Source organism: Phasianus colchicus, chromosome 5 (genome assembly GCF_987193195.1).
Source record: "Phasianus colchicus chromosome 5, bPhaCol1.hap1.1, whole genome shotgun sequence".
Classification (NCBI taxonomy): Eukaryota; Metazoa; Chordata; class Aves; order Galliformes; family Phasianidae; genus Phasianus; species Phasianus colchicus.
In genome coordinates, this window is record NC_143440.1 from 14656672 (window position 1) to 14679850 (window position 23179).

Here is a 23179-nt window from a genome sequence, read left to right on the forward strand (position 1 = left end):
AAAATTGCAGCGGTTCATCACACTATGCACACTATGAGAAATGTTTATTAAATTGATTTCTGTTTTGTTTCTTTAAAAAAAAAAAAAAAAGGCAAAAAGAAATTGTTAAACACACTGCTTTGTGGCATGCTCCACAGTATGAAAAAATCCCAAGCATTCAGTTGAGCTGTCAGCAGCTCTGTTTGACTTTTCCATGTGGTCTTTGAACTCAGACCTGGACAGTTCACTCACCTCCTCCCCACAGCCTCCCTCCTCCCCCTCACTCTGCTTGCAGCTTGCTGCCTCTTGTTTCAGAAAGATGCTTCCTTGGAGAGGGAGGGTTTGTATGCATCACCCACAATTTCATCTGTAGCCCCACTGGGTCAAACCGTACAACTGAACATGGGGACTCTCCGCTGAACACCAAAGAAAGTGCATCCCTCTTCCCACAGAACTCCTTCAGCCCCTCCCGTGACATCCCCATTAGCACCCACAGGGACAGGAGGCAGCACATGGTCTGAGCAGACATCTTGCTGCTCTCCCTGCTCCCACAGCGCCAACTCCCTCAGCGAGCACTGCTTTTCTCCCAGTTGCTCCTGCACGGGACAGCCCGGATCCCTGAAGCTATACCATCCATGGACATGTCTGACCTGCATCGAGTTCTCTGCAGGGAGACCCAGTCCATCTTCAAACAGAGCTGCAGCTACTTACACAGCGTCAACTGAATACCGAACAATATCAAAAACACGGTACAAGGAAAGAAAACAGAACTGAAATGCTTAATGGCATATTTATATACATTTATCAACAGTCAACAAAAAAGGCGGCGAGTTACACATCCATTCTGTATGCTGACAATCCTGATGCACATATATGTAAACACACATGCTTGGCCAATGCATACATCTATAGCCACAGAGTAGATGACCTAAAGGAGCTATGCTGGGGAGCCTGGAAGGGGTTACCTACTGCAAACCCGAGCCTCATTCTCCACGTGCACAAAGTGGACATTCAGGGCAGTGTTGCTTTAAGGCTGTTTCTAAGGCTGAATCTTTTCTCCTCCAAACCCCCTCAAAACAAAGGTCTGTTGAAGCACGCCCTCCTCTTACCTAGCGCAATTTTATATATTTTTCTCCCTCTATATAATTTTTAAAGGCCCTATATACTAAAAGGCAGGAATGGGAAGGGGGTGAGCGGAAGGGGAGAAAAGCCACTGCAGGGATCAGCTTGCCCCACTGCAGAAATTTCCTGTTCCATTTTGGCACACACGTGCCACAGACAAGGTGCTCATACTGACCACAACTCTCTCTCCTCATCTGATTTGGAGCTCCTCCCTGCTATGTGAAGGTAAGGAGAGAGTGAAATCCTCAAAGAAACAGAAATATTCCTGAAGTGAGGAAGGCAACTGCAAGTTTTACATCTTCCCCTTTCCTGCTTCGATGTGGCAAAGAGCTGAGAGATGCTAAGATTTCCAGCTCAGTTGCCCATTTGGACTAAGGAAAAGGCTTTGCTTAAAAATATATATCTATAGAACTATACACATAGATCATCTTTTTAGAGACACTCTGATTTTATTACATAGATCCTGGGTCACTCTTCCCCTCTATGTACATGGTAAGAGTGGCATACAACAGAAGCCACATACATCTAATTGGAAACCAGCGCTTACCAGAGCACAGGAAAGTGTTTGACTGGTGCAATAATCCTGAATTTCCTTGTTTTGGTAAGCTGATCTCTAGGTACTGTAACTGAAAATGAAAGGTCTTAAGAGAGAAACAAATTTTTAAAGTTCTTTTGCAAAAATCAGGCTATGAAATTTTCCCAGCAATGCTACAGAGTGCGACAATATACTTTAAGCAGGGAAAATTTCACTGAGCAAAAGAGTGATGCAAAGATGAAATTTTAAAGCGTGTATGTATACAGCTGGGAACCCCTGTAAGTCACCCTGCAGTGTGTAAATGTAGGATTTTTAAGGTCAAGGACTTTTTTTTTCTTCTTTTTTAAAAAATCTTGCTTTTTTTTTTCCCCAGTATCATTTGTATCTAAGCATCAGTTGGAAAGCTCTGTACAACGCTAGATTTGCTCCAGAAATTTATGTCTATAAACATTCAGTGAGGTTTAAAAAAAAAAAAAATAATAGAACAACTTAGTTTTCAGGATGTTCTGTTAGAAGAACCGGGACTCAATTCATCCCCAGCCACTGACCCTTTAATGTGACAGATTGCTGGAAATGAGACAATTTATAAAGTCAGAGCTCACAGAAAAACCAACCAAAAAAAAAAAAAAGGCAAAAAAAAAAAGCTATAAAGATCATCTACTTTCAGAGAGTAAAGAATGTCAGCGTGACCTGTGGTAGGAGATTACCTAGTGATGCAAACAGATCTGATAGGAGCATTCACCTCCATCTCGCCAGGACACACTGCACCCAGCCAACTGGGGCTGCTCCCCTTTCTCTCTCCTGGGCTTCCCAGACAATAGTGTGGAAATGCTGGGAGTTAGAATGATGGTAGGAAAAGAACACAAATGACCAAAAAAAGCTAAATCCAGCTTCAGCATCAAACTATGCATATATAAAAATAATAATAACAATAATAAAAAAAACAGTCTGTGTTGAAAAGAGTAAAAAGCAAGGCAAAGATTTCTGATAACAGGCTGCAGCCTTCTCCTCTGTACATCCTCCACCACAGTTATTTCTGAATTTTGGGGCTGGGGAAGGGGGAGGAAGGAGTAGATCTGCTACAGCAGCTTTTCCTATCACACAAAACTGATGTGTAACTAACTGAGCCACAAGGATACGGGAAAGTTTTATTTATTTAAAAAAAAAAAAAAAAAAAAGTACTTCAAAATAAAAATGATAAGTACTGTATGGTAATATTGGAAGTATTTATATACATTGTTTTCTTTGTCTTTTGTTGAAATGTCTCCTGGTCACTTGGTGGCACTTGGGGTCCCCTCCAGCGCCGTCTGCCCTGCTCCCCCCTTCCCCTCCCTGCTCTCACGCCTCAGTAGACGGAGCTGTTCCTTATGCCGCAGCACAGTACCATGCTCAGGATCATTTCGAAGATCTGTCAGGAGACACAAAGCCACCGGTGAGGTGCCGATCCCCAAGACATGGGAACTCCCCTCTGTTGAAGCTAGGGATTAAGATGTTCTCATGTTCCACACCCTCCAAGTAAACACTCTCATGCCAGAGATAAGGCAGAGATATCTCCACTGCTGTTTCTTCAAGAATCTGGCCAATTTGAGATAAGATCCCCAGTGCCACTGAGCACCAGGGAGAAGATTCCTTCCTGCTGCAGGACCCCAGCGGCCAGACACCACAGCAGGAGAAAGGACCAGCACTGGAGGCAGTGAGGATGGATGAGCTGCAGCCTGCTACCCTTCTAGAAGGGCCTGCATGCGGTCCTGCTCCATCCCACTGGCTGGGCACCCACCCCAACAAGATATTGGGGGCACGAAGCCTGCAGTCCTGCTGCATACCAGAGTGGCTGCGGTGCACAGGGCTTGTACTGCATGGGTGAGGGTCCAGCTTCCCGCTTCCCCACCATGGTGATGCTTACCATGATCACAGCAACCACGATGGCAGCAATACCGATCAGGTACAGCTTCGCAGAGAAGAGCTCGTCAATCTTTTTGTGGCAGCTTGCGTCAGCCTGAAGCAGAGAACCAATACGGTCAGCACCTGCTGTCCTCCCACCTTCCCCAGGCATCCAAAAAAGCACTGTGAGGTCCCCGCTTTCTCCTTGTACCACTCATGTTTATGGGTTCTGGCTCTAGGACTCCTCACTGGATGTGAGCTCCTCAAGCAGGAGCAGCACAGGGAGTATCAACAGGAACCTGACGTCCCTCTACACAATCTCCAAATGAACAATGGCTTTACCCTGTATCCAGATCCCAAATAAAGCCTCAGCTTTCCGTGGCAGTGCTAAGGGCAGAGTACCCAGTCCTACCTCCAGCAAGCCTTTCAGGAAATCCTTTGAGCACAGATCATCTCTCCACAGAGGAGTGAGTGTTCCAACCACAGCATCAGGACCACAGCAGTCCAACTGCAAAGTGAAGGAAAAAACTGGTTAGAAGACAGCAATCCCTTTCCTGCAATGCACTCTTCACCACTAAACATCTCCAAAAGCCACCCTAGACTTTGGAGGCATCTTGGATGTGTGTGAGGGGCGGGGGGAGGAAGGGGAGGAGGGCAAGAGGAAGAAACAACTCTCCAAATTCGACTTTTTTCTTCACATGCAGGGCAGCTGCTTCCTACAGTGATCCCAGACATGTCTGGCCTCATATCCTGGAGGAGAATGAATACAGCTCTCTCCAGAGATTTGCTTCCTGCTGAGCAGAGGAAGTCTCGAATGTAGACCCTCAGAGCAACGTTTGTCTTCCACTGAGTTTTACTTGATTGAGAGTGCTGAGATAAATTAAAAGCAGTTTTGTTAAAGCTCAGGCCACACTTCCTTGCAGTGTGAAGGACAGAATATGTAAGAAGGTGCAGCTTTGTTATTCGGCATTTAAGAAGAGGTAGCCTTACAGGCTAGGGTCTGAATGAAGCATCATCTGCTTTGGACACTGCTTTTCCTATCCATTTTCCTGACCACAGTTTCTCCTCCTTCCTCCCACACTCTCATTTCCTCTGGCTGCAAGGAAATTCCTACGCAGAGGAGCTTTTTTTTTTTTCCATAGAGCTTGGAAAGCAGGCAGCAAAAGCCTAGCAAGAACAGACTTGCTTCACCTCAATCCTAAGCACTAATAATGCAGTGCTGTCCTCACTCCCTGCCCTGCAGGTGAATTTAATGTCTCTTTTTCCCTGGGGAGCAGTTTGAGTATAGTGTGGCACGACAGACCCCGTTCCCCAGTAGTTGCCAGTTGTGTGCAGCTGGAGCCTCACCGTTTCATGGAAAGTCCTCACCACAGCCTTCCCATTGCTCGAGTCTGAATCTGCCATGAGCGCCTGTTGGAACGCTTGGTCGTAGAACTGCTTCACGTCTTTGGCTATCTAGGAAAGACCAGAAAAACTTCCTTTTAGCCTGAGGAGAATAAGGAAACCCATCCAGCACGTTCCCCCAGACAGCACTCACAGGCAGACATACTGTTTTAATAGGTTTGGACCCTTTTTATTACGGAGAAAGCCTTGTCTTCATGGGGCAGGACATCCCCATCCTGTAATGGCTGCTGGAGAATTAACAGCTATACCCCAGCTCAGCCAGCTGGCCCGGTGGACTGCACACACCCACCAGCATCTGCTCTGCCAAGTGAGAAAAAAAGACGACCAAGAAAAAAGCCCCCATTCATTTTCAGGGAAGTTGACCTCATGGCTTATCCTCCAACACTTCCCAATAATTTGGGAGGGTGATGAAAGGAGGACAGGCACAAGAAAAAAATATGAGCAAATATGGAAGGGAAAGCGCTTTCCAGAACACCTGTTTCTGCGGCATGTGCTGGCTTAGCACACAAATAAAGGGACTGCAGCAAAAAGGAATACCATATCAATCACTTATCCCAGCATTTTTTCATAATTACTAGAAAAGTTGGGTTTGGAGGGCAAAACTCCCTGATTATGGTACAGGGGTATGGAAAAAACAAAACAAAACAAATAATCACTTCCTGATCCTGCAGCTAAAGTAGAACTGACATGGCAGGGCCAGGGTCAGACTACCTGTGGTCCCATGAAAGAGCATCTTGTGCCTGCTGCACTTGGAGATTCTGTTCTCCAGGGTGCTGGCCCAGGCAGACTTTCTGCCTTGTCCACCTGAATGTCTCCTTGGTGCACCCACCTCTTCCTTCCCAGCCCATGAGATGCAATCACACAATACTGGGGTACAGCCAGCTTTCAGAGGTTTCCAAGCAGCTTGCTTATCAAGGCTGAAAAGGCCAACACACAGCTGCCCCACCCATTTCAAACAGTGAAATTCGTTGTGAGCGGCTGTGGTCATTGCTTTCATGTGAGCAAATCCTAAGTTTCCTCCCATATCCTGGAGCTTTCCACCTGCATGCAGAGCAGCAGTCACAGCCCTCCTCACCCCGCCTCCATCTTGCTGTGCTGCTTCACTCACACATCTTGGACTGCTCAGGATTCACAAACCAACATGTGCAAAGGTGAATCTGCTTAGGAACAGCACGCTGTCTGCACAGCAATACATTTAGCCAGGGAGTTTATTCTGGTGAAGTCATGCTCTCGGTGCAAGGGTGTTTCCAACCACAGCCCTGAGCTATGTAAGAACTGAGCAGGCCCAACCTTCTGCCATGGCACGCATTACATGCAAACTCAAATTCACTCCCCACCGCTGGCAGCCAGGAGCTGATTCTAACCCAGCCTTTGTGCCTGCACAGCCTCCCCATCCCACAGTCACAGGACGTGGAGCTGCCTTACCTGGTCTTTGTTGACAAATCCCCAGATTCCAGCTGCAACCTCACAGGCAAACAGGATCACCAGGCAGGTGAAGAACTGTGGAGACAAAGCGGGAGAGGGATGCTTCAGCATAGCTGTACAGACTGAAGAAGCAGTAAGGTGGGAGGGATGCATGGCAGCACTTCTGATGGAGGAGACCCGAGCAAGGTCTGTCACACACTTATCCCAAACACATCAACCTACAAGCTATGCCACCCCATTCCCAAGCTCCCTACTGGCACGGCTGAGGAGAGATAACCAGAGCCCCCTCTCCCCCCCACCCAGAAACAGCAGGCTCAAGGATGCCCCGTGTATTACAAAACTAATTGCTGCAGGAACACTCAGCCAGTCCTCCCACCCTGCCCCAGGGTAGGAGCTGCCAGCGCAGGGTTAAAAGCACATTTTTGCTGCTGAGGAGCTGCAGGGCGTCAGGGGATGATTAACGGCCAGCTCTCTCAGCATTCTCAGCCCTGCAAAGCTACTGCAGTTTTTTGAATAAATATAAAAAGTGATGTCTTCCCACAGCCTCGCCCTGTTATTGCTGCTCCCACAACTCCTCCCTGTCACCGCACCAACCCCTCCTCCTCCTCCTTGTTTGTATCTCAGGAACATCCTGTGGTGGTCAATCCGTCAGACTGGAATTGGGGTGCTGCAGGGCTCACACAGAATTCAGTGGGAGGGCTCACTCTCATGGTGGTACCCTCTGAGGAGGGGTGGTTTGTTCAGCCCAGATCAGGGAATCGAGCATTCTGCAGGCACAGTTCTGCCAGCTGCAAAGCACCGTGGGTACAGCTCTACACCATGGCACATATGGAAGTGCTCCTGGCTGGGTGACGGAGGTCTCTGGGTCATTCCTGCAGAGCACCCCAAGTATGCTGCCCTGAATGTCTTTGGAGCCCAGTGGGAGCTCTGGACAGCAGGAGAGGCCATCAGAAAGCATCTCCAGCCTTTTCCTGGCCACAGCGTGAGCACATGTGAGCAGCACCCGGCAGCTCAAGCTGCTAATTTCAGCCAAAGCAGACAGCTTCCCCATTGGGCTGCAGGTACATGGTACCATCTGCCCTCCTAATCCTCTTTCCAACTTCAAGAGGGTACGAGGGGTAATTCAGGTTCTGTAATCGCTCATGCTAACAAAAAAAAACAACCCAAAGCTGTCAGACCTTGCTGCAACCATCGCTGTCAGATTTACACAGGGGCTCCTCCTATTCCTGGTAGCACTGATAAAGCCTGCAGCAAAACCCTGCTCCCATCCACTAACGTACAAAAGTGCCTTATAAAAGCTGATGAGAACCTCCTCCTTAGAGTCAGTGTGGATACAGAAGCAACCTAGGAGTAAGCAATCTTCAAAGTAAGGGGAAGAAAGCTCTTGTTCCTTTTGTCCTAGCAGGGTCTGCAATCGCGGGTCACGGTCTTCCACACTGGTAGCATCTTGCAGCCAGTGTCTCCCTGAGGCTGGCAGCCACTGCCTGGCAATGTTACGAAGTCTGGCACCTGGTCTGAAGCTGAATTGCATGTGAGAAATTACTGCAAGTACCTGCATGTCCCTCTCCGGAGGCACAAGGTTTTGGTGTGGCTGCACTTTGTGCAAATGAGCTCACGCTGTGCCAGGAATCCGAGCTGCTGCCTGACATCAAGGACACCTGTAGCTCTGCAGCACTGGGTTTCCCAGGATTTACCTTGAGAATCTCACTAAGATATTGTGGGAAACCTTCGCTGTTTCCTAGCCCTAACAGGCAAAAACATCAAGATCTGGAATATCCACAGCAGCCTCCAAACCAAGATTGAAATGAGAAACGGCAGGGGATGTAGGGTAGGAAAGAAGTGGCCCAGGGACCACTTGATGCCACACTGCTGGGCAGCAGCCAAAGCACCGAGCCTTACCGTCCCCAGAAGGCACTGCGACTCCTGGATTGCGCCGTAGCATCCCAGGAAGCCCACGAACATCATGACAGCACCAACCGCAATCAGGATGTAGATTCCTGCAAGGCAGAGCAAGAGGTAAGGGTGTTAACGTGGAATGATCTGTGGGAGCATCTCACTGTGGCCAGGCATGCTGGCTGCCCACTGCTGCTCATTACAGGTGTGCATAATTAAGTCCTGGGAGACAGAGGAGCAGAGGCGGCGGTGGACGTGGCAGCAGCAAAGCCACTGCATCTCACACTGCTTGCTGCTCCACCAACACTGACATCCTCAGGTTCAAACTTCCACCCTACTGTTGTTCCCATTAAAATAAAAGTTATCACTATCAGCAAGCATCTTGGAGGTGACTTTGCCCACAGAGATTCCCTCAGCCTGAGCCAACCCTCACTGTTCAGTGGGATGCTCGCATCCTGGCAAACCACACAGCATAAGGGAGAGTCAGACCTCAGAGTGCTCCAAGTAGGTAACACCAAACTTTTTAAAAGCAACCACCCCCAGAATTGCTTGATCAATGTTAGAAAGAGGGCATAGCGAGGAAGACAAAGACACTACAGCATCCTGAAAGCTGCAGTACACAAATTCCCAAGGCACCCTATTTTAAATACTTAAGCAGAGGAAATAAAAATGATGAGTTAGCATATCTTTTTAAACAAGCAACAGGGCACATGGTTTGTTTATATTATACGCAAATATTTATCCCACCACAAAACTAAGGGAAAAGCACTGCTTAAGCATCTCATTTAATACAATCTAGCTTTTGTTTTTTAGAGCTCTTTCACAGTGAAGTTTTCTTTAGTTCAGCTTACGAAACTCTCACAGCAAACTTGCTTCTCAACTATTCCAATGTTGGGACACCAGACACGGGGTGCTGGGAAACCAAAGCTCCTTCACTCAGGAACCCAGAGCTTGCTCTCAATGGCCAAGTGCTGCCAGCGTGGTTACACCTCACCTGGCTCCCACTCCAGAAGTCCTGCTTTCTCCTCATGTAGCCCATACGTTTGGTGTATTTTAATTAACTAATATTCTTAAATATTGTGGGTCTGCCATTTTGTAAATGGGTTCTACTTTCCATTCCAAAGCCATTTGTAATGGGCACGCGTGACATGAGTGGTCTTACTGACCTCATTGCAAGTGCTGTTAAGCCAAGGTAAACTTTCTAAAAAGCAGATAGGCAACAACCTCGATGTGTTTAAAACCTCAGTATGGATGTGGTAGACATGGGAAAGGGTCAACTTCAGCTCCTGATCCTTCCTTTTTAAAACAAAAGCCACTGCCACGCAAACATCCCAGCCCACCTGGATAGGGAAGTGTCCCCAGGACAGCCCCTCTGCTGGGACCCCACATCTCTCCCTTGCTATATTTAGAGGCAACAGTGGGGAGGAAGCTGGGCTCAAGGGAAGAGCGCACAATGGCAAGCTGACCCAGCAGGATATCCCTGTCACGGAGACACAGACATCCTCACTGTGACCCACCGGCTGCTACTTCCACTGCAGGCTAGGGGGTAAGTCATTACCATGGCACAAAAGTCACCATTCCCACTGACCCTCCCAGTAGGAGGCAACAGAGCAGATGCAGCACTTTTGGAGAGCATGATGCTGCAGGGAGTTGACAGGCAGCTTCACCACAAGGCTATAGAAGGCTCTATTCTTATATCCCTCCAAACTAACACTGAAGACAACTTCCAGGCTGAGCAAGCATTGCCAGAACATCACTGGGAGAACAGAAGGGACAAGAGCCCCTTCCTGTGCTTCATTTAAGGGTCATGAAGGACAATTACCTCACCACCACCCCCAGGTCCCATGCTGCCAAAACAGGGAGATGGGCCTGAGCATAGAAAGATCAAAAACTGCTAAAGCTTGGGGATAAAGGCCAGTTGCAGCGTGGGGCACAACCAAGTGGCCCTTATGGTGTCCCCTTAGAGCACTGCAGCCTATGGGGAGGCAATGGGGCCTATTCAAAAACATCCATAAAATACATAACGCTACTACATACAATACAAATGGTCTCATACAATACAAATTTCCTTGGAAATGCCACACTGAAGGTTTCAAAAGAAAACAAAAGCCAACCAAGACACCCAGCCGTATGCTCTGGATCACGTTTTCCCACACCCACCCCTTTCCCTAAGGGAAAGGGGCTGGTGCCTGGTGTTTGCCTGGATGCCAGGCAGCGGGAGGGCTGCTCATGGCAGGTCTGGAACAGCCCAGCCCATTTCTCAGAAAGCAGCTTGACACGTCTTAGCTCTCATTCCTGGCAGCCTGCAGCGACAACAGCCAGTGGGCTTGGTGTCAGTGAGCAAGGCACCTGTCATCCCATCCTGAATGACACAGTGTTCCTCTGAGCACATGGCTGGGCTTCCTCTTGCCCAAGCCTCCTCCTGATTCCAGCTTCAGGGAGGGGATCAGTGCCTGTGAGCCCATCCTGGACTGGAAATGCTTCCCACTGCAGGTAGGATCCAGAATGCTCAGTGTTGAGAGCAGGGGTGGGAGAGGTAAAGAAAGCACTAGATGTCATTGCTTGCTCCAGCATTGTGGTCACATTGCTGGCACCCACAGTGTTATAAAATCCATACCCTGTCTCTGCTGGGAAGGAAAAAAAAAAAAGAAAAAAAACAATAGAAAAAGCAGAGAAGAAATAATAATTAATTTAAAATAAACCCTCAAAAAATAAAAGAAGGAATGAGCCCAGCAGTGTCCTTGCGAAATGAGGAAGAGCGAGACAAGACAGCCCTCCCCTTGTGCAAGGCTCCAGGCAGGGGCATTCCCAACCAGCTCCCACCTACCTCCCCCCATTCTCTCTCTTCTCTCACAGCAGCTTTAACTCATTAAGCTAATGGAAGCCAGTCTCTTCCCCTCAGGTCACCATGGCAATGTTTCCAAAAGAAAAGAAAAGGAAAAAAAGGCAAAAAGAAATCTCCCCAGCATCACACTATTCTTCCCAGGAAAGCTGGGCGGCTCTCCAAGCCTTGCCCCCCTCACGATGCTCTCCTCCTGCCCCAGGCTGCCAGGCCAGGGCTTGCGGAGCCTTTGTGGGGAGGGAAAAAGAGATTTTTGTTCTCATCCTCCCGCCAGAGCGGCTCCCAGGGAGGAGAATGCAAGGCTTGTGCAAGCCACCAATGAGACTGGCAGGGCTCCGGCCGCCGAACAGGGAAGGCTGGCACCAATGCTTGGAGGTGGGGAGGATGAGTCCTGGAGAACACTGCCTCCATAGCCAACAAGTCCTGACCCTGGCCTGCTTCCTTTCAGCTTGAGGGTGAGACAGAGGCAGGGCGTGGGAAGTCCCTCCAAGTTGGGCTGGATGAGGGGAGGCTGCGCTGGGATATTTTTATCCACTTACTCATGGAATCAGCCCAGCAGGTCTCCCCAGCCCCAGGAGCCTGTATCCCATCTCACAGTGCAAGCAGGACCGACAGTGCTTTCCTGGAAATGGTGTGAGAGGCGCAAAAAGCAGAGAGGGCATGCTGGGAGATGACAACTGGGAAGCCCCTTCCTTTCCCTCCAGCCCTTTTCCTAAGAGAAATGCTGCTCCATAGCTGCTAATGCCTTCCAGATGGAGTAATCCTGTCATATAGGATGGAAAGCCCTCTGGGGCCACACGTCACACATGTGGAGACACTGCCTTTGTGTGAGAGAACACGAGGAAAAGGAAGAAGGTTCACCTTCCTTTACAAAAACAAAGGGAATGTGTGGAGAAACCCAGCGAACGCCCACATGTGTACACACCCATACGCAAAGTGACCCCACAGGAAGAGATGACAACCAGATTTCTTCTGTTCTGCCTGTCTGGGAAATGTTGGATCACAGAATCAAATGACAGAGACCTTAGGTCTCAAAAGTCAGCACGCAGCCTGGAGGAGGACTGCTGCACATCTCCAGCATCCACAAAGCCCAGAGAGTTTTGGAGCTTCCCTTGACTTCAGTGCACAAATAGGGAGCACGAGCAGGCTGCATGTTAGAGGCAACGAGGCTTCCTTCTGAGCCTAACCCGAATACTCAATGACACAAGTTGTTTTGCACTTGGGTAGATCTGAACCCAAAATAACTCACTGCCACCAACTTTAAGTCAAGATTTACTAAGCCAGCAGGGAAGTGGCCTTAAGTCAGAACCAATTTTAGCTTGCAGAGTAAATGATCCTCGGGAGCCAGTCACTATGAAGGTATGCTGGGTTACAATTAAGTGTAAGTTGCTTTTTTAATAGAAACTGAAACTTCTGTGCTAAAAATACAGAAAGGTGATTATTTTCATTGTTAGAGAAATGGTATAAGCCAAACACTTAGAGGGAACTATTGACAACGTGTTGCGCACTATATCTATTATTTTAAGGAGTATTCTACCACTATTGAAGGAGTTGATCTGTCAGTGATTATCAGCAAGTTGAGGACTTACAAACCACAGCTTTTTCTTTTTTTAAAGGACTAGATAATTGAATTGCCCTTAACTATAAATAGGCTTATTTCCAATAGAGAAAAACACACGTCCTTCCAATTGAGAAAAACCAAACAAACAACAAACCACGTACAATTTAGCAATCACCCATTCTGCTCACTGTGCTTCAATACCACATGTAAGCCCTGTTTTCTACTGCTGGGTGTGTAAGCCTGGCCACCGCTCACATCTCTGCCAGTCAGCCACACGTCAGGCCCTGAAGGAGCAGGGCACAAGGACCCAGAAACTGGGACTTTGGGGCTCCCTGGGTTGTTCCATGAGAGCCTACACCCAAGACATGCAGCCCTGTGACATAATGGCTTGGCCACAACTGGAACCCATGGGCATGAGCACTCCTGCAAGGCCAGCAGGTAAACCCAGAGAAGCTCAGATGTCCTGACCATCCTGCACAGCTGCTAAATAAGCTTTAACATGAGCATCAGAGCCCCTGAGGCCAGCAAAGTCTCCTGAAGGCACTGTACAAAGCCCAGGTTGCGGCGAGGATGCCAGCAATGGGTATCGCATCATGATCACATGCGGATGCTGGGGAGCCAGAGCCAGAACTGCCATCTTTATCAGCCTTGTTGCTAGGGGAAAAAGCCCAAACATAGAAAAGTGATGATATATTTTTTATTTGGGCAGCAATACACTGCAGGATAGCAGAGAAGGGGAAAGAAAGGGAGTGGCAGCGACAGCCTCCATGTCCAAATTTAAATTGTTACTGCGTGCCTGCCCGAAACCCTACACCCTCCCAAGGAGTGCCCGTGCTGCTGTTCTGGGAAGGAAACAGCAGAGGAACCACTGACAAAAAGTGAAAAGTCAGAGGGAAAACTAAACAGCAACAAACCCAGCCCTCTTCCTACACCCAACGCCACATGGAAAACTACCCCCAAATCTGGATGGCTTCATGCTTGGCCCGAGGCCCAGGGATAAGACAATGAAAGCAGTAGGTCGAGCTGCTCCATCCCAGTCGGGAACAGCTGGGGGCACATTGCCCAGTTTGGAACGCTGAGAGCAGCCGGCAGCAAGGCTCTCACAGCACTGCTGTTTTGAAAAAGAAGATGGTTCTTTATGTGGGGGGGTCACTAGATATCTAGGAAATGGTTAGCCAGTTGTTAGCATTCAGTTTGTCAATGCTGCGAGCTATTGTGAAGGCTGGTTGCTGACCAGCTAACAGCATATTTCAGGACAGGTTTTTGATTGAAATCCACAACTAAAGGGGAGAGAGAGAAAGAGCAGGAGGAAACCCAGCTGCTCTCTCAGAACAGCTGCCAGCAGGGAGGGCTGTGAGGCACCCAGCTCCCACTGCTGGCTCACGCTGCCTCTCTGTAGGGTGACTTACACTTAAGGGCTCACAGCTGATATGCATGTGGAAGCATGCCTAGGCTCCCTCTGCTAGGCAAAATAACACCAATGCCAGCAGAGTCCTTTAGCAAGTCAAATCACCTAGGAAATTGCACACTGTAAAACCATAACCTTGGAAGAAGAGCAAGCAGTTTCCTCTACAGTTTCAAAAGCATGAAGTTATGGCACCCCAGAGATCCCCATCCCCAGTATCGCTGGCTCTTGGAAGCCCCAAAGCAGATGCCGTGCCTCTTGTTGCAGCTTGAGCTCTCCAGGATGGGACCTGCAGGGGGAGAGGGCTGTGGTGGCAAACTGCTTTGTTTCTGCCTTATTTCTGGAGAGACATGAAGCCCTGCTGCAGGCTGAAGATAGATAAGCATCATGCCTTGCTCCCCACATCCTCTCCTCTTGCTTCTCCATTGCTGCCCAATGCAGCATTGTTTTTCCTCTCACAACACACATGTGGCTATAACAACTTTTACAAAACAGCTCTTTCTTTTTGGACAGCTTTTTCTTTCTGGACATAGCAGAAAAGCCAGGAAGCAGCAAAGCACCACTCCTTCCCTCAGATACAAACCCCCACTGTGCATGTTTGCCCCTGCTGACTGTTCCATTGTGTTGCCCATCCCACAGCAAGGCCTGCCCAGCATTACAGCTTCCCTACATGCCTTGGAAGCCACCAAAAAGCAGCTTGAAGGGGAAAAATACATATCTAGAGACCAGTCTTGGGCTCAAGGGAGAGGTCTCCAAGGCAGGAACACTGTGTGGTTGTTGGAATGCCAGGAGAAAAAGGGGGTGGGGAGGAGGGGGACGACGTGCCAGTTGTTGGGAGAAAAAGAGGAGTAAAAGGAGAAAAACAGAATCCCAGACCTCAGGCTGAAGAGGGCTGGCTAAGAGAGACTGCAGCTGAAAGAAACGCTTTGCTATTATTACTGCATGGAAATTACAGCCACCAGAAGGAATCCAGGCAGAGTGTTGCTGACTATAACTTTAAACAGAGCAGGAGTCGTGTGGCCGGGCTGCTTGCAGCACTGGGAGCCAGTGGGGCTGGGGGGGGGGGTTGGCTTGCTGCTGCTGTGCGCTCCCTACCCGCACCCAAACAGCAAAGGGCAAGGACAGAAAGTGAATGTAAATGAGCTAAAGAGCAAAGGATGCTCATAGGTTTTGGAGAAGTGTCTTTTGGGACACATCCATTTGGCCTCCAAAGGAAGGAGGTGTTTGGATCAGCTCCTGGAAAGGAAAAATGTTTAACTTTTTTTTTTTAATTATTATTATTATTATTATTAATGTAAAACATACATGGGCAGAAGGGCTTGGGCATGGTTTTAAACTAAAAGAGATTTAGGTGAGGAGAAATTCTTTCCTCAGAGGGTGGTGAGGCACTGGCACAGCTGCCCAGAGAAGCTGTGGATGCCCCATCCCTGGAGGTGCTCAAGGCCAGGCTGGATGGGGCCCTGGGCAGCCAGAGCTGGTGGGGGGCAGCCCTGCCCATGGCAGGGGTTGGAACTGGGTGGACTTTAAGGTCCCTTCCAACTCAAGTCATTCTATGATTCTCTGATACATCACTTGACGGGCAGATGGAATGTAAACACTTTCAGCTACAGACGAGTAGAGGAACAGACTCAGACCTCTGCCTTCCCCTGATATACAGGCACATACTTTCCGTGTCACTGATCTGAGGAGCTCTGGAGGGACCGGTCTTCACTCCACCTGTGCAACCCATGAATAATCACCACAAAGCAGGGCAATACAGAGAATACCAGGGCGGCAGCATGTATCTCAAGCCCTCCCTTCTGCCTCCATCCCAGCACTACTCACCGACATAGAAGGTGTTGGGAGCCTGCTTGTCACCCAGCTGCAGGTAGAGGATGTTGGTGGTCTGCGAATCATGGCGGAGCCACAGGGCCACTCCCAGGATGATGCCCCCGGCCAGCTGCAGAGAGAGCAGAGCCACACGTTAGCCACAGCCAGACCTGAGCTCTCAGGCAGGAGCATGATAATGTCCTGCATATGGCTTTAATGTTCAGTTATTTCTCCCTGGCAGAGTGGACTTCCAGCAGGACTCACTGTGCTCCATGGCAGCCCCCTTTCACTTAAAAAGCATCAGAGAAAGGATGGAATATCAGATCAGTTGCTGGAAACATCTGCTTAAATGTCCATCTGAGTGTCTGAAACCCCCAAAGTCACTAATCTTAAAAAGAAGCCCATGTACAAAACTGGAAGATAACTCCTGAAAACTACAGAAGTAGACACACAGTGTTTTTCATTAGGGTCTGAGGTGGGTCAGGTGCAAGTCTGAGGGTCACATCTGACAATATGAAAATAGAGATTTTGTTTAGGAAAAGTGCAAAGTCCTCAGCTGTGCAAGTGCAGCAGTGCTCAACCAAATGCACGTGGACTGAAATTTCCAAAAAAGGCTCCTTGCATTCAACCCAGTCTTGCTCCTCCTTAAGCCAGAAAGTGAGTTTCTCCCTTGCTGACACCTGCAAATCCCAATCAAGACTGTTTCATTGGGGTGCTCCCACAGCCTGGGCGAGCACACAGCCTGTGCAGAACTCCCTGGGCAAGCTGACCTCGTGGCTCCTGGCATAAAATCCCCACCTGCACCTTTTGGGCAATTCAGGAGGGCAAGGAGGAAAAAGCTTTGCTCCCCACAGTGACCACCTTTAGCACTTGTCCCCAGTGATCAATGCCACTTCCCTGCTTGCAGGCTCCCTCCACTGTGGCTCTTCCAGCCCTGGCTATGGATGTGCCACGGAGGCAGCCAGCGCCCCAGCTGGGCTCCAAATATGGCAGCCGGTGGCATCGCCCCAAATTGAGCCTGGCATTGCTTGCTTATTGTCTGAGAACATAACAAAGCCTGCGTCCACTTATCCTCTGGGAAGGAAGGGGTGGTCCCCAGATTCATGGATGCTATCACAAACAACCTATTTCTTGAATGTGGCAAAGAACTCGGCAACGCTTGGGATTCAGTGGGAAAGGAAACAAGAAGAGAGGATGGAGAGCACAGAAGGGGAAACAGAGCACTGGATTGCTGCAGAAACTGAGGTTCCAGCAGAATAATGTGGTTGTGTTTTTTTGGGTTTTTTTCTTTCCCAATTAGAGAACAACCCAGAAAGAAAAGCATTTTTTAAACAGAACACCAAGGACCTTCGGCTGGAAGTTTCAATCCAACAGCAGCTGCATTTCTTAAGAGCAAACGACATTCACTCACTAATGAAAACAGGATTTAGGCTACGCTGAGTAACTTTTTCCATGAAAATCATACATCCTTCTACCACTGAGCAGCACAGAATGCAACAACAGCATCTTTCCAGAGGAATGAAAACAAGAGGGAGAAAACTCTGCTGGTGTGTCAGAGTAACCCTGTGTCCGCTGGGATGTGCAGCACTTACATTGCAGCAGCACTCAGAGAATCTCAGTTTCCCTTGGTGCCCTCCTGGTCTCTGAGTTGCATAGCCTCATTGCCTAAATTTCCCATTTTTTTCCCTGTAGGTATTCATCACCTCATGCGGGCTACTGAATTCCTTTTTTCTTGTCATGCTGTTCAGACCATAAGGTCTCTGAGACTCACTGCAAACACAAACCCAGCACAGCCCTGATTTGTGTTTTTGGGGACTGCTCTAACGGGAGCAATAATAAAAGCTTCAATTTCAGCACCACTCGTGCTACATTCCTCTTAGATGTGGTTTCACGACCCCTCTAACTGACAGTTCCCCTAGTGCTCCCTGTGCTCATGCTTTTGCCTGTCTTTATTTTACAAATAATATTAAATATCTAGAAAAACCTCATAAGAAAAGAAAACACAAAGCCAAATAACACCTCCTCCACCCTCCTCCTGCCCCTTTGTAAAGGCACAAGAAGCTGATTCCAGGCTTTACACCCCAAAGGGCACAGTCTACTGGCACAGAAGGGCCGACTATGGCAGTTCTGCTGTTTCCTCTTTGCTTCTCTTTTCCAGCTTCCTGAGATTTATTGCTTCTGCCTCAGTCAGGCTTTTCTAGTTGGATCCTGCCTGCCTAAGACATGTCCGAGGCTGTGCTAGCTGGCACGGGGGAAAGGCAGCCCCTGAGACACACAATCCAAGAGATGGGGCATCATTTCATCATGATCAAGAAGTGAACTCCCATGCTTTAAGAGCGTAAGGCACATTCCTCCTCTTGCCGTGAACATGGGGAATCCCTGTATAAGATGATGCTTGTGCACACAAAGATGTGTATCACTCAGTTTTTCTGCTGTTATCACCCTTCTTCTTCCTGCTGCCTTTCTCCAGCCCTCTCCCCAGTAATTTTCCTGGCAGGGAGGAGGAGGAGAGAGAAGAAGCCGTGGCTATAGGGCTCCTTAACCAAAGTGCAACAGACATCCTGCAGCCTGGCCCCAAGGAAAAGAAGGGTTATGTCAGCACCGGTATTTCACAATGCTGTATTTTTAGCAGTGCAGCCTCCCATGGAGATGGCTGGTCCTCCTGCTGGGACACTACCTTCCTCACTCAGTTTGGGGCATAGGGAGTGAGGGCATAGAAGGATGAAGCAATTCACCAAAGCTGAAGCAACTCACCACTCAAGCAGCCAGGAATTAGTTGCTACCATCAGAGTTGAATGTAAAGCAGGGGAAGTGACTTAGATCAGATAAAGGATGCAGTTCAACTGAAGGAAGCCAAAAAACTTAAATATCTTCTTTACTGAACTTGGCACAGGCACTTGCAAACCACAACACTTCTAGAAAGTAGAGATGAGATCTCTCCATCATCTCCTGATATCACGATCTCTGATGGCTGTCAAAGATGAGGCCACATGGCTAAAAACGTTCAGGCTAAGTCTGTTCAGAAACTGGGGCAAAAATGAAGCAGGAAGGCCCATTTTCCTCGTGCACAGGAGGAAGGCAGCATTTTATCCATGCTGTGCCTGGAGCTGCTCAGCCATGGCCACTTTCCAGCAGCCGCTATTAATAGAGCAGCAGAGCAGGACCAAGTTCTCCACTGGTGCCTATAGTTACCAGCCCAACAACACTTTGAGGCCCTTCCAAACAGACCCGGAGGAACACTCCGGAGTAGTGGTAGGCTGGGTGCCAAACACAGCCCAAGCAAGAGGAGGGGAAGGGTGAGAGCCCTATGTCCCCACGCACTGGTGGAGGACACACCATGGGATGCTCTCTGCATGGGTACAGCTTCAGGCACTGGCACCCATCAGCAAGGGTTAATCGCCCCAGCAGTACAGGAAAACAATTTCAGATACATCTTTTGAATCAGTTTGGCCACACACATCAATGTTTAGCTCCACCAGTAATTCAACAGCTTTCCCTTTTTAATAACACACACCCACACAGCACTTTCCATCACAGCATCAAAGTGCTCCCAAGGCGTGTATGCGCTCTCACAGGAGGTGAGCTTTAGGGTGTCTGACAGATGAACCACAGGAACACAGCAGCCCCTCAGCTGGCAGTGATGCTCCCTCCTCGGGCAGCGAAGGCAGGTACTGCCATGGAATGGAGCACTGTTTCAATGAGCTCCCGCAGGCAGACACCAAAGGGCTCACAGGTACGGTTGTGTTCACACAATAGCCCAGAAACATCACAGCAAGGTGCCACCAAGGCACGTGGACATACGCTGCACTGTGCATTCCCAACTAAACCAAGCCCTAAGTCACTACAGCTAGATGCTGGCAAAGCCTTCTGTCCTCAGTGTTTGCAACACTGTGATTCCCAGGGAGACCAAGGATCAAAACATAAACCCCACTGCACTGGAAAAGCCTGTGACACACTGTGACTAACGCTGTTTAAGCAATTTCCAGTCCAGGCATGCATGTGAGGCTGCAACCCAAACAAGACTCAAACTGTTTCTACGAACCTGCCAGGCTGCTTCTGAGCAGAGTAAAAGCCGTGCACCACACCAACCATCATCTCTCTCACTGGGTTTCCATCCCCTATTTTAAACCTCATTTATAGCCTTGCTGTTATGATGGGGGGGAACCAACCCTGGAGCACAATAGTCCCCACGGGGCCACCACTGAGGGCTGAGGAAGTGCAGGCTTGCCACCTTCCTCAGCGTCACCAAACGTCTGCGTGTGTGCTTTGCAGGCTGGCAGGTGACCAGCAGAATTTCCCCAGAATTGTTAAGACAATACTCAGCAACTTCACCTGTTTTCGTAATGCATGGTCTTTCATGTTCCCCCTGTGCTCCTCCTTTTCATCCCCACCCATGCCACTCAGCATGCGTAGGAGAAAATAGCTACGTGTAGCATGGAAGGGAGGACTGAATCATAGAATCATTAATGTTGGAAAAGACCACTGAGATCATCTAGTCCAACCATCAACTGGTCACCACCATGCCAGAAGCGAGCTCTTTGAACCAGACCCCTCACTGGAGCAGGTGGCAATGTGCTGGGAGACGTTAGCTGATGGGCCAATTCTTCCCTGGTTATGTTTAATCACATTTCAAAAGACCTACTGGACCTCCTTTGGCCTCTCAGGGTGTATAAAAGTGGCTCCAGCCCAACATGCCAGCCCCAACCTGGACCATGCTGAGACCCTTCCATCAGCGACGCCTCAGGGCCTGAACTTGGCAGCTCACTCCACAGCCACTCAATAACCCAGCACCCTTTGCAGACAGCTGGCCATCTCCCAAAAGTCACTGCTCCCTGTGGCTCTCAAATATCACAAGTATACTGCCTAATTCGGCCATGCAAGAAAAAACAGAAACAGGGTTCAAGTATTTCTACCAAGTTTCAGGCCAAGCTTGTAAGCTCTTCCTTATTATCCTTGTGTTCTGTCAGTGGGATGAGGCTCTCCCAGAGTTGCCCTTGCCCTCTTCCACCACCCTAGAGATGCCTGCAAGCTATCATCATGCTACAACCCAGCACAACTCTGCTGGAGGTGCCAGAGGTCTTCTGGAGCTTCAGAAAGCTCTGAGCAGCCTGAGGACTCTCCTTCCCTGTACCTGTCAGCACACACCAGCGATGTGCATGCAATTCTATGTGAGCTCCCTGACAGCCATTGTGGCCCAGCTGCTTGTTCCAGCCAGCAAAACAGCCTGGTTCTTCCTAAAGCACAAACACAAGGGAAAGAAGTTTCCAAAAAGAGAAATCTCAGGCAGACGGGGCTGCCAAGGCGCCCAGGGCAACTGGTGCTGAAGCAACATTTTACTTTTGCTTCCCAACACGGCGGCTTTGTTATGCCCCTGCGATGCTACGGGGGTGTCCGTTTATTTACGCCCCAGCAGGAAGGGCCACTTCAAAAAATTTTATCAGCTTCTTTCTTACTTGTTAACACAGCTAAGGCTTAGAATTACTTCCTTTCCTCCCCCGGAGTGAGCTGCTTTTCAGCATGCGGCCAAGCCCCGGTGCCTGCCAAGCTCCCAGTTCTGCCTCAAGCTTGTTTTCGACTCAGCGCCAAGCATACAACAAGCAACAGAGCAGTCCCACAGCCCTCACATACCAAGCAGCTGGCACCAACACCACCCCAAGCCCCTCATCGCACATCTCCCAAGGGCTGGGACACACAGCTGCCCTGCCAGCAGTCCAGGCACCCTGCAGTGAGCACTTCAGTGCTGCTTCCTCCCTCTGAACATAAACTATCACAGGTTTTCATGATGGGGTAGTGACCAAAGCATCTCCCACCCACAGATGGAAGCACAAGGCTTGCTCCTCACCGCACTGATGAGGCACTAGACCTTACAATTCCCCTCGACTCCTGCTTATGGAAAACTACAAGGGTCTGAAAACCATCAGACCTGTTGTTTGGTCGCCCCAGAGCCTGTCAGGCTCATGAAAAACGTCGGTGGAGGAGGCAGCCCCGGGAAGCAACTGCTGGCTGGCAAGCCCTGGGTAGTGCTTTGGGAAGCAGGCACCAGAAGCCATAAAGGGAAAGAAAATGGATCTGGCATTCCCCTTTTAAGTGAAAGGATGGTTTAGTAAGAGTTAGATATACAGAACGAGTGAGGGAGCCTGCCCAGGAGCAGCAACAGTGCAGGGACCTCCTGTATCCTTCCTGTCCCCATGGGATCCTTCCTTTCTGCATCCACACTTCTGCAACAAGAATAGCAGGAAGCTAGGAGCAGGAGGGAAGCAAAACCCCCGGATAGGCACTGAACCTCGTGGGGAAACAGCTCAAGAAGGCACAGCCCTGTCCTGCTGCTGGGAGGAGGACGGTCCCAACTCATCCTGCAGCTGGCACAGCATCGGATATCAATTAATGCCGCTGTCGTCACCACTCGTCAGCCCTCCTCGGTCACTGCTATGTGAGAAGAAAGGCAAAGCACAGTCTCAAGCCAGGCTGGATTGGGGAGCGTCTCCACCGCTGACGCGTCAGCGTCTGACCCAGAATTGGGAAAAACGGGCAGGAACGCTAATGGTGACCTTCCACCCCGCAGGAGGACCTGCTGCCACTACCGTGCCCAGGCAGATGAATTATTCCACCAGAAAAACTTTCTCAGGAAAGCAAACCTCAGCAGCACGCTGGTAATATCCACCGGCTCCACTAAGTTCCCAGAGGCAGCGCCCAGCTCTACCCCAGCTCGCTCCAGACGCTGCCAGGGCTGCGAGGAGCAGCAGCAGCCCCAATCTCCACTGCTTTACGCATCCCCTCCGCACGGGGGGGCTCACCCCCATCCAGCCCTCAGCAACCGAAAAACCGCACGGCAAACGGGGCGTGCGGGGAGAGGACAGCGAGCCGAGCCCCCGCTCTTGCGCCGAGGATCCACAGACGTAAAAATACATCCATCTACGTGAGTCTCTATAGACGTGCCGTACGAATAAATACAGAAATAAATAAAGCTGCGTTTGCACGCATAAAAAAAACAGCAAAGGATAAACGGTCTCCGCACCCCGCCGACCAAAGCCCTGATAGCAGGGTGCAAAGCTCAACATGGGGGCTGGTTGGAGGGGGGGGGGAGCTGGGGGGGAATGGAATGGAAAAACCCCGGCTCTAGCAGAACGCGCAGCCCAACCTCCCCCCACCGCGCTGGGGCTCACCCAGAAGATGAAGTTGAAGACGAAGAGCAGGTATTTGATACACTTGGTGCAGCCCTCTACCCCCATGGCGGCTTCGGCGGCGGCAGCTCCCGATCTGAGGCCAAGCTGGGCGGCGGCGGGGAGGGAGAGAGGGAGGGAAAGCGGGGAAGGGCCGCCCCCT

The 23179-nt window shown here is 49.6% G+C and overlaps 1 protein-coding gene across 1 annotated transcript; it reads right to left on the reverse strand.

Moving 5' to 3' along the window:
• Positions 1 to 748: 748 nt before the first annotated feature.
• Positions 749 to 23179, reverse strand: CD81 (CD81 molecule). Its single transcript, XM_031614161.2, has 8 exons — positions 23020 to 23179; positions 15872 to 15986; positions 8246 to 8343; positions 6347 to 6421; positions 4865 to 4972; positions 3930 to 4025; positions 3540 to 3632; positions 749 to 3044 (listed from the first exon to the last, which is right to left on the reverse strand). Exons 1-8 carry the CDS (start codon positions 23083 to 23085, stop codon positions 2982 to 2984), a joined length of 714 nt encoding a protein of 237 aa, XP_031470021.1. The 5' UTR covers positions 23086 to 23179; the 3' UTR covers positions 749 to 2981.

Coding starts and splice junctions, on each gene's coding strand:
- CD81 (XM_031614161.2), bottom strand. CDS start 23,085: ATGGGGGTAGAGGGCTGCACCAAGTGTATCAAATACCTGCTCTTCGTC. Junction 6,422..8,245: donor CGCAGTGCCTTCTGGGGACG/GTAAGGCTCGGT, acceptor TTGTCTCCACAG/TTCTTCACCTGCCTGGTGAT. Junction 4,026..4,864: donor TGAGGACTTTCCATGAAACG/GTGAGGCTCCAG, acceptor TTCACTTTGCAG/TTGGACTGCTGTGGTCCTGA.